The sequence below is a fragment of the Antedon mediterranea genome, chromosome 7 (assembly GCF_964355755.1).
Source record: "Antedon mediterranea chromosome 7, ecAntMedi1.1, whole genome shotgun sequence".
Taxonomy (NCBI): Eukaryota; Metazoa; Echinodermata; class Crinoidea; order Comatulida; family Antedonidae; genus Antedon; species Antedon mediterranea.
In genome coordinates this window covers 18,767,858-18,778,934 of record NC_092676.1, presented here as the reverse complement: position 1 = coordinate 18,778,934, position 11,077 = coordinate 18,767,858, and the positions used below count along the sequence as shown (strand labels likewise).

General features: G+C 30.0%; 1 protein-coding gene across 6 annotated transcripts in view; it reads right to left on the bottom strand.

The window, feature by feature from the left end:
* Positions 1-4,279: 4,279 nt before the first annotated feature.
* LOC140055621 (dystrophin-like) overlaps positions 4,280-11,077 on the bottom strand; it is a 208,816-nt gene continuing 202,018 nt past the window's right edge. For all 6 annotated transcript variants that reach the window (XM_072100960.1, XM_072100959.1, XM_072100961.1 and 3 more), the window contains 3 exons: positions 8,013-8,187; positions 7,388-7,558; positions 4,280-6,652 (listed from right to left, as the gene is read on the bottom strand). In XM_072100960.1, the coding sequence (XP_071957061.1) occupies positions 6,528-6,652; positions 7,388-7,558; positions 8,013-8,187 (471 nt within the window). In that variant the 3' untranslated portion in view covers positions 4,280-6,527. The remainder of the gene's footprint in view (positions 6,653-7,387; positions 7,559-8,012; positions 8,188-11,077) is intronic.

Here is an 11,077-nt window from a genome sequence, read left to right as displayed (position 1 = left end):
TACTTATAAGTTCAATAAATAAAAAGATTCTTTCGTTAGTTTCGATAGAACCATCTTTTTAATTATCAACCCAATAGGTTCATACTTTAGTAGGTTACGGTAATTAAGTTACAAATTTGCATCGATTTGCTGCGATGTTTCATTAGCAATTTGTTCAGTTCTTCTCTAAATTTTATCCGTGATGACAATAGAAAGTTTGTAATTATATAGCCTATTATAAACACATTACTGGATATAGTCAGCAACTTACAACGTTATTAAATTGTTGAAACTACAACTGCTCTATCATTTTTTTACAACGGATCTCTTTAAGAAATCTCTAAAACAGAGACCCCAATAAAACTGCTCCATATTTTCACATATAAGCCATTTGGTAAGCTGCACAAATTAGATTGCAGGATTGTGGGTCTCCTAATATTCAATATACATACTATTGAACTGCATCTATCGCATGTGAACATAACTTGTATAAAGCTATACTATCAAACTTTATGTGACAACAAGGCCAACAGCCATAAGTCGCGTGCTAAAACGCATAGTGATACCGGACCGACAGACAGACCGACAGACCGACCGACCGACATAGTGAACTAAAGAGTCGCGTCCACGCGACTAAAAACATGCGATATGTCTGTATATGCACATGATGATGTCATATCACTACTAGATTTGGGCATAGCACTACCATATTTGTATAATCCCTGCACCAGGGCTGCATGAACTAACCCAGTAATCCATTGATATTATGGTTCGTTACGTTTAATAACCATTATCAAACCACTGATCTACAGCACCGCCCTGTATGTAATATGTGCGAGTACAATATCAAGTTAGCAAAACATTGACAGGTGTCAATCGATTGAATATTTTTAATCATAGTTTAATAAACTGATATTGGAGTTTACATTAAATTTTACAATGTACAATATTATAATTACTAAATATAGGACAGGGTGACTAAGAAACAAATGTAATTCTTATTATTGTAGGACCGACAAACAGGCGTGAATTCATAAATGGCGCACATGTGGACGAAGGTATATTAGCTATACTAATATTTTTATTATTATTAATTAATAATATATTAAAACATAACTGGTTACTATACCATAATTGACATGCGCAGAATCATGTATGTTCTGCGCATGTCAATTATTATACAAATAATGAATGTTTATGAGTGCAATGGTACAAATAATGGCACGAGGTGAATGATGAAAGGTTATATCAACGAGGCAAAGCCGAGTTGATATAACCTTTCATCATTCACCAAGTGCCATTATTTGTACCATTACACGAATACAAAACATTCATTATTTGTTTTATATAACATCTAGACGTTTTTTTTTCGTACACAAAAATGTTTCAAAAAGTACTATTTAACGATCGTTGAATAGTGCGTACTATTGCACGCCATGTGACCCACATTCGTCCAATCAAATGACAGGAATTTATATAGGTGTTATATAATATATTATAGTAACCAATTATGTCGGAAAATAGAAAGGTTGAGAAAGATCTGGCAATTTTTGGAAAAAAATTCCTTGTACTAAAATAAATTTTTCGAAAACTTGCCAAACTTCCACCCTTTTATTTTTGACATAACTGGTTACTATATCATAATTGACAAGCGCAGAACCCATTATTCAACTCAACTTAACTGACACATTTTTAAAAAATCACTTTTTTAGCTTTTTGGGCTATTTAGGGAATGATTTAAAAATCAAAATACAACTCAATTACAAGTGTGTGTTACTATTGTCACCAAAGACTAACTCAACTACAAATGCCATGAAAGACTCACTCAATTGACATATTAACACCTATTATGTCATAGGAAACCCATTCAAGAGCACAACAATGGTGTTAATTGCACAGCAAGCTGTGTAATGTTGTTTTAAACATAAAATAATTTGGCACTGCCCTACGAATAATTGTCAATAATTATTTTATTTAATACTCACTTAAACTTGTTTAGTTATTATTAGAGTATTAATTTTATTTCTGGAATATTTAGAATTAAATACCCTGGATAGACTATGTGAACACCGTAATGATATTATTATTAAATATTCTTCTTCTTAAATTAATACTAGAACCCATTAGTCGACGCATGTTTATTATGCTATAGTAACCATTTATGTCAAAACTGGTTACTATAGCCTAATTGACATGTGCAGAACCCATTATTCGTCTCTGCGCATGTTTATTATGCTATAGTAACCATTTATGTCAAAACTGGTTACTATAGCACAATTGACATGCGCAGAACCCATTATTCGTCTCTGCGCATGTTTATTATGCAATAGTAACCATTTATGTCAAAAAATAAAAGGGTCGAAAATCGGCCATTTTTCGCAAATTTTTCTGTACTATAGTACAGGGATTTTTTCCAAAAATGGCAAATTTTCGATCTTTTTATTTTTCGATAAAACTGGTTACTATAGCACAATAAACATGCGCAGAACCCATTAGTCGACTCTGCGCATGGTTATTATATTATAGTAACCAATTATGTCAAAACTTGTTACTATAGCACAATTGAAATTCGCAGAACCCATTATTCGTCTCTGCGCATGTTTATTATGCAATAGTAACCATTTATGTCAAAAAATAAAAGGGTCGAAAATCGGCCATTTTTCGCAAATTTTTCTGTACTATAGTAGCCTACAGGGATTTTTTCCAAAAATGGCAAATTTTCGACCTTTTTATTTTTCGATAAAACTGGTTACTATAGCACAATAAACATGCGCAGAACCCATTAGTCGACTCTGCGGATGGTTATTATACTATAGTAACCATTTATGTCAAAACAGGTTACTATAGCACAATTGACATGCGCAGAACGCATTATTCGTCTCTGCGCATGGTTATTATGCAATAGTAACCATTTATGTCAAAACTGGTTACTATAGCACAATTGACATGCGCAGTACCCATTATTCATCTCTGCGCATATTTATTATGCAATAGTAACCATTTATGTCTAAAAATAAAAGGGTCGAAAATCGGCCATTTTTTGCAAATTTTCCTGTACTATAGTACAGGGATTTTTTCCAAAAATGGCAAATTTCCCACCTTTTTATTTTTCGATAAAACTGGTTACTATAGCACAATAAACATGCGCAGAACCCATTAGTCGACTCTGCGCATGGTTATTATACTATAGTAACCATTTATGTCAAAACTGGTTACTATAGCACAATTGACATGCGCAGTACCCATTATTCATCTCTGCGCATATTTATTATGCAATAGTAACCATTTATGTCAAAAAATAAAAGGGTTGAAAATCGGCCATTTTTCGCAAATTTTTCAAAAAAATAGCCAATTTTCGACCCTTTTATTTTTCGATAAAACTGGTTACTATAGCACAATTAACATGCGCAGAACCCATTAGTCGACTCTGCGCATGTTTATTATGCTATAGTAACCCTTTATGTCAAAAAATAAAAGGGTCGAAAATCGGCCATTTTTTGAAAATTTGCCTGTACATTTTCGAAACTTGCCAAATTTCGATCTTTTTATTTTTTGACATAACCAGTTACTATTATTATCATAATTGACATGCGCAGAATCATAAAATGTGTTCTGTGCATGTCAATTATCATAATATAATAATATAATTTCGACTTTTGAAAGGTCGAAATTTGGCAAATTTTCGAAAAATCCCTGTGCTAAAGTACAGAGAAATTTTCGAAAACTTTCCAAATTTCTACCCTTTTATTTTTTGACATAACTGGTTACTACCTGTATATCATAATTGATATATGTTCTGCGCATGTCAATTATGATATAGTAACCAGTTATGTTGAAAATTAGAAAGGTCAACATTTTGCCATCTTTGGAAAAAATCACTTTGCTATAGCGCAGGGATTTTAAAAAAAATTGACAAATTTCGACCCTTTATTTTCTGACATAACTTGTTACTTTATCATAATTGACATGCGCAGAATCATAAAATGTGTTCTTTTATTTGTTTACATAACTTATAATACACTAATAATAAAATGTGTTCTGCGCATGTCAATTATCGTATAGTAACCAATTATGTCGGAAAACAGAAAGGTCAAAATTTGGCAATTTTTTTTAAAACCTGCCAAATTTTGACCTTTTTATTTTTTGACATAACTGCTTCATAATATCAATCACAAAATCTGTTCTGTGCATGTCAGTTATCATACAGTAACCAATTATCACCGGGCAAAATACAAAAATATTGTCATAAGATTAGTTCGGACACCTGATCTATTAAACAAATACAAATAAACCAAAATACTTGCGTTTCATTTCTTAAAACCTACATATTTAATTATACAATACATAGAAAATTAGGCTAGGTACAATGCAGATTTATCTTTACATCAAGGGTAATCATGCTTGAATAAAAATTTATCGCAGTATCGAACATGACGCAAAACTGCGATTAAGTTGTGAGTTGAATCCTCTTTATTTAAATCACAACTCTAGAACACTTTGTTTCAAAATGTTATATTAATACATAATAATTTACAATATTGATGAAACATATTTTTTTAACAGTTTTCTATTTAAAATATTAACATAAAATGTTTGATTAATTTGTTGAATACTGGGAAATTCGACTAATTTGGAAGACTGTTAAACCATTTTCTTCTTAATAAGAATAATACACATAATTAATAAATTGCTGACATTATTTGATATGAATTATATCAATATTACATATTTAATATATGTATTATACTTGTGCATTGAATATTCAACAATGATATAAATTAAAAACCAAGATTGTTGACGCACATGATTTGAAATTGTATAATTTGTGAAATGATTTGCTTTTTGTAAACCAAAAAGCTTATCAAACATTAAAGAACATGGCACAAAAAGTTATGTTTGGGGAGTGTAACAGAGAATTTATGAATAACACTACCCACTTTCTACAACAAAAAATATGTGTACAGTAGAAGGAACGTCTTCAGAACTCAATAAAGTATCATATTTAATAAGAATTTCCTATCTTTCATTTCAAGAGAAAGTGTCCCTTTAATGCTGGTGTCCCCTGAATGGAGGTGTCTTTCCCAAATGAGATGTTCTACAATATTTGAAATTATTAACTACAGTAATAAGAATATAATAGTATGAACTTAAAATTATATTAACCAAATCATATTTTCGAGATCTATTTCTAAGCAAACAAAAATTCAAAAAAGAAAATGGTGCAGTGTTACATTTTAACCATTTTTAATGTACCACAATTTCTAACTAAAACAACTTTCTTAGTTTAATATCAACTCTCTCTTTTAAGAAAATACTTCTCCAATCATTCATAATAATATAAAAAAAAACTTGAATACATATACTAAATAGTAAATTATATCCAAAGCATAGTAATATAGGCCTATAGTACAAGTAAAAAAAAAAAAAAAAATTTAAATATAATTTATACATAATGGATAATTTATTTTAAAAAACAGCCTAAATGATAGTTTTAATTTTATGCAATTTATATAATGCTTAAGTAGATCCTCGCATCTGATTGGATGATTGTAGATGACATAACATTTAACATCATGTCATGGTTTAAAAAATTCAATAAAATTATATTGACTGTGCATTTTCTGGTATATACAATCTGATCTTTCCTTATAGCCATTTTTAAAAATGTTTTATAAAACAAATAAACAAATGATTTTATTTGTTTTCTTTAATGTCACAAAAGCTTAGTAAAATTTAAAGTTTTCTGTATTTTTAATATGGACTGGAAAATCAAATAACTCCGACTGTCGCCCTCTGTATTTTGCAGTATGTTACTCAGTTCATAGGTGCTCAATTTTGATATTCTTTTTCATTTACTCATTTTGACTAACAGATAAATAACTTGTAATTCATATAATTATCAAAATAATTTTAAAATTTTAAAATACTGCCTTAATAAATTGTTTTTTTTTCAATCAATTAACCCATTATTATATTAAAGAAAAATAACTAAATAAAAATTCTGATTCATTCATTTTCTAATCACGGTAAAAAGAAAGTATGGGGATTCATTTATTTGCTATTTACATTATGAATAATAATGAAGCATGTAAATTATATATATTTATATATTATTTGATTAAGATTTCTATTTTAAAAACGTAATATGTGTATCATATCTCCTATATAAACTGCAAAAATAATTATATAAAATGTTGAATACAATTTATAATTAGTAACTAATTATCAAATTAATATGCATTCATTTTTGTACTTCTTAAGTAGCAAGTCCATAAGTTATTTTAGAGATCTCAACTTGAAACATATATTCTGTAGTTTAATAATGTTGTTTAAAATAATGTTAAAAGGCAGGTGTTAAGGCAAACTATGTTGTAACAAACCTCGGAACTATACATAGCTCCACTGAGGGCGCTGTGTATGTTTTCAACATAAACATCCTTTAAATTTATTTGGTTCCAAGATTTCAAAGTAAAAGTTGCATAAAATTGTATTTCAAACATTTTTGTTTATACATATGAAACTGCATGACTGTTAGGGAATACTTTTTTTTAGTTTTCTTGGTTATCAAGGTCAGTAAGGTTGACCTCTTCGTCGGTCATTACAGTGACCAAAGTGCCTACTGCTTTTCCAATGTTATCTGCCATGTGAAACAAGTCTCCAACACTACTTGAACCTAAAAGACACAAATAGCCAATATAGAAGTATTAATTGAAGTTAGCAATATTTGGATAAATGAATATACATAATCTGGAGTAGCTATGGGAGTCACTGAATGTCAGTTTCTGTAAGTTTGGTTTGCAGAACACATGTTTCTCTGAAAGCTAATTTGGGTCTCGCTTTGTCTAATACTACTATCTATAGCAAAGGTCAGGAGAAATTTACCAAAGTAAGGTTATGTTAGTTGTAAGTACTAACAACCTAGCTTATGGCTAAACCTTGTAGCAAGACATGAAAATGAAAAATATCGCCAGAGGTTCATTTTTTCACCTTCAATCTCAGTATTTATTTCTTGGATGATGGGTTTTATGGGTGGCCTAATTTCACACATTCATATTTTATCATAGCCTAAGACAGTGTTCACTTTTTACTTACATATATGCCATATAGCTGCCACCTTTATTTTTCTTCATATTTTAGGCAAATTGGCATGGATAACCATATATAAAATATGCTCTTGTGTATATGATTACAAGTGTTTGGGAGTACAATATGTCATTAGAAAAAATACCGATATGAGAGGACTTGAACCCAGGACCTTGTATTGGCAGCCGAGCATCATAACCACCAAGTCACAACTCCAGTCGATGTCTGCTAAGACTTGTTGTCCTACCTCTAGAACTAGAGTCAGGGGGAGCCTTGGACCTTATAGCTACATTTCAAATTTAACCTTCACTATGTTCAACTGTACCTGATACTTTTGACTTTTCATCTGGGAAGTTGTTAAGTTCCCGAATTACTTCATCTAAGTCTACCTTTCTTGCTTTTGTTGACTGTTTCTCAGGTTTCTTTGGGGTGTTATCTTTAGAGTCATCTTTAAAGTGATGCAATGACCGTGGAGACATTGACTGGAAATCATCACCTAAACAAGTTTAAAATATTAAATATAACAAAACTTATGAAAGTATGTATAGTGTGTACTATCAGCATTGAGCAATTGATCCCCAAACGATTGGTAAATGAAAATTTATATTCATTTCAAGGCACTATTTAATGATCATGTCGTCTCATCAATCCACAATGTGTGTGAATAAGTACTCGAGGTTGACCTTCTGGCTCATTTTGATTTTTAAATCTTTTGAATAATCCTAAACTGGAGGACCCACAGTTTAAAATCACACAGAGTGCGCACTTCAGTTCGGTGGCCATTTGAAAAAAAGTTAAAAATGTGTGTAGTACGAAATTAACCGTTCACACTAATCACAAAATCTTAGTGTAAAAATAACTTTATTTTAACTCCCCAGCCACACATACACAGTATGTTATTACAACATTGTTTGATCCCAGTTTTACAATAACATGATGAGATGATTTACCTGTCGTATCACTATCGATGTCACTCGGCGTGTGTCCTCCGTTCATTTTGGAGGGTTCGATGATGGCTGGTTGGAGAGAGCGTTTTGATCTTGACAGTGATCCAACTGACGATGTAGGTGAGAGAGCTGGTGATGTGCGAGAAGATGATCCTTGTGAATATGCCCTATCTTGTGGCTGCAAGAATACAAAAAATAAAAACTGTTGAATAATTTTCAAAATATTGTTAGTAAATAATAATAATATTTTAATAATAAATTTTACTTTTCATTATCTTAAATTTAGCTATGAAAGCACAGATGAAACACCAAGTATCACTTTTTGGAATATTTGCCACTCTACTAAAAAAGAATACAGGATTATTGGGTACAAATGAACAACATTTTCCAATGTGCAAAACACGGTAGTGGGGCTACCACTGTATACTACTATGATGGGGCACCTGCCCATGTACAAGATATCTTTTTAAATAAGTTTGGGGCTAGCACAACATATTACTTTCAAACTGCCCACAAGGTAAAATTTTCCACTTCAGTGAAATGCAAAAACAACTTTTTTATCAGGTAATGTTGTAGTTTTGACATTCTATGAACTATGCCACCAGCTCCACTTTCATTGATATACGTCGTTTATATTGATATTAATGTCCGGATAGAGGAACTATACATAACAAATAATTATCAGTGAATTGAAATATACATGATATTTATAACTCCCACGTAATAAAAGATAATAAGAAGCTCGCTGTATGGTTCAATGGAAAATACAGTTGGTAGCTTAGTTGAAGAATGCGTGTCTGCATCGACGCTTATCATCAGAGCCTTGTGGATTTAATGTTTGCAGAATTGATGCTTGCATATAGTGTAATTGTATTTAACGAAGCAACGCTAGGCTTAAAAACCAATCAGGATGTATGAAAGAATTGTATTGACGGCAAGAATGCAATTAGTGAAATGTCTCTACATCGTCGGATAACTTGCTCGTTTGCAGCATCAATAGAAAATCACGCTGTTGCGTAGTGAAACGACTTTTTCAATTTCTGACTTTATAGAAATGATGCTTTTCTGGTAGATAGTTATTAACGTTTTTATACTATGGCTAGAGAAGTTGGATTAACTTTCAATCTACAAGATTTACCACCAAATAAATAGTTGTCAATGACACAAGATATACTAATCTTTACAGAAAAATCACAGAATGAATACCAATTGTCTTTCCAGAAATTTAAAGAAAAAAATGTTCTTTGATTGAAAACACTACAAATTAATAATTATTAATTATTATCAATTAATATCTTTTGAACTTTTTTATCCATTTAGTTGTTTATTAGTTGCAATCTGTTGCTCAACCGAAGACAGACTCTGTCTGTTTGTTTAGTAGTTTTCAGTCTAAACATTTAGAGCAAAAAAGGAATATACAGAATGTGTATGCTAAACTAAAGAAACAAAATAAAAATTATACAAAATAATACAAACAGTTAAGTTACAACTACTACTACCACTACTACTACTACTACTACTACTACTACTACTACTACCACTACTACCACTACTACTACTACTACCACTACTACCACTACTACTACGAATTAAAATAAAAAAATGTTGTACTGGAATGTGAAGGAAAAACATTTTTTCCCTCAACTATTATACAAAAACAACCTATCAGTGTACCATGGAAAAATATCAAATAATTTAAACAAATATATTTTAAACAAAAATAACAGAATACAGATACTAAAAAAAAGTGTTATGATGGAATGAACAAAACAATACAATATATTTTTTATCCCAAGTAATATAATACAAAAAACAGAATACCAAAAAAAAAAAAAATACAAAACTACAAAATATTGATCAAAAGGTAACCAATATCGTTTGGTAAATAATTGTAATTATCTTACCTGCCAATTAATAAAAGACTGATAGAATACAAAACAAAAACAGAAAAATATTATAAACAATTATCTGTAACAGTGATATTTTTATTATTTTTAAAGTTTTTTTTAAAAAAGATCCTCAGTTTCCATGAGCTACAAAAACAAAACTTCACATACAGTAGTAAGTGAAAATAGTTTAAATGATAAACTAAAAAGATGTCTTCATTGTGGCAGCAGAACATTTTTTTTTAAATAATAAATTATGAATCATTTGGATTTCAGGACAATTACACTTATTAAATTACATTATTATTTACATTTACGAATGAGTCAATAAATGAAGGACTAAATGAATAAATCAAAATAAATAAATAAAATAAAAAAAGTGTTTGAATTCAAGATTATTTTTTTTTTCATTGTTAACTATTTGATTATCAAGTGAATATATAAATATGATGAATAATAAATGAAGAAGTGAGTCATACAATATTGTATAATCTTTCTTTCTTTTGATGAAATTGAAAGATTGAAGAATGTATGAAAGTGAATACAATTTTGTTTTAAAATATAATGATGATGACGACGATGATATTGATGAAGATGATGATGAAGAAAACTACGATGAAGAAAATAAAGATTATGATGATGATAAAGATGATGATGATAACGACGATGATATTGATGAAGATGATGGTGAAGAAGACTACGATGAAGAAAATAAAGATTATGATGATGATAAAGATGATGATGATGATGATAAAGATGATGATGAAGATGATGAAGATAATGAAGATGATGAAGATGTTGCTGAAGATGATGTTGAAGATGATGATGAAGATGAATGATGATGATGGAAATAAATTTAAAAAAAATAAACTTTGGTTACAGCAAATAATTATAGGCAATAAATTATTTACAAATTTTGACAAAAATAACTCAAAATTTTTTTTTCTATCTTTGGCAATGACACATTTCACTTGCAGCATAAAACAAAGGTGAATAACATACATGAATTAATATCCTGGATAAAATAAAAATATTCAAATACTCTATACTGATTTATGGTAATCGATGATAATACACGATCAATTATTGGCATACAGTAGATGAACAAGAAATGAATATCTGAAGCAGTTATATATAACACATACAACACTCGTTTAAATGATAATTTTATGGTAATCTGGA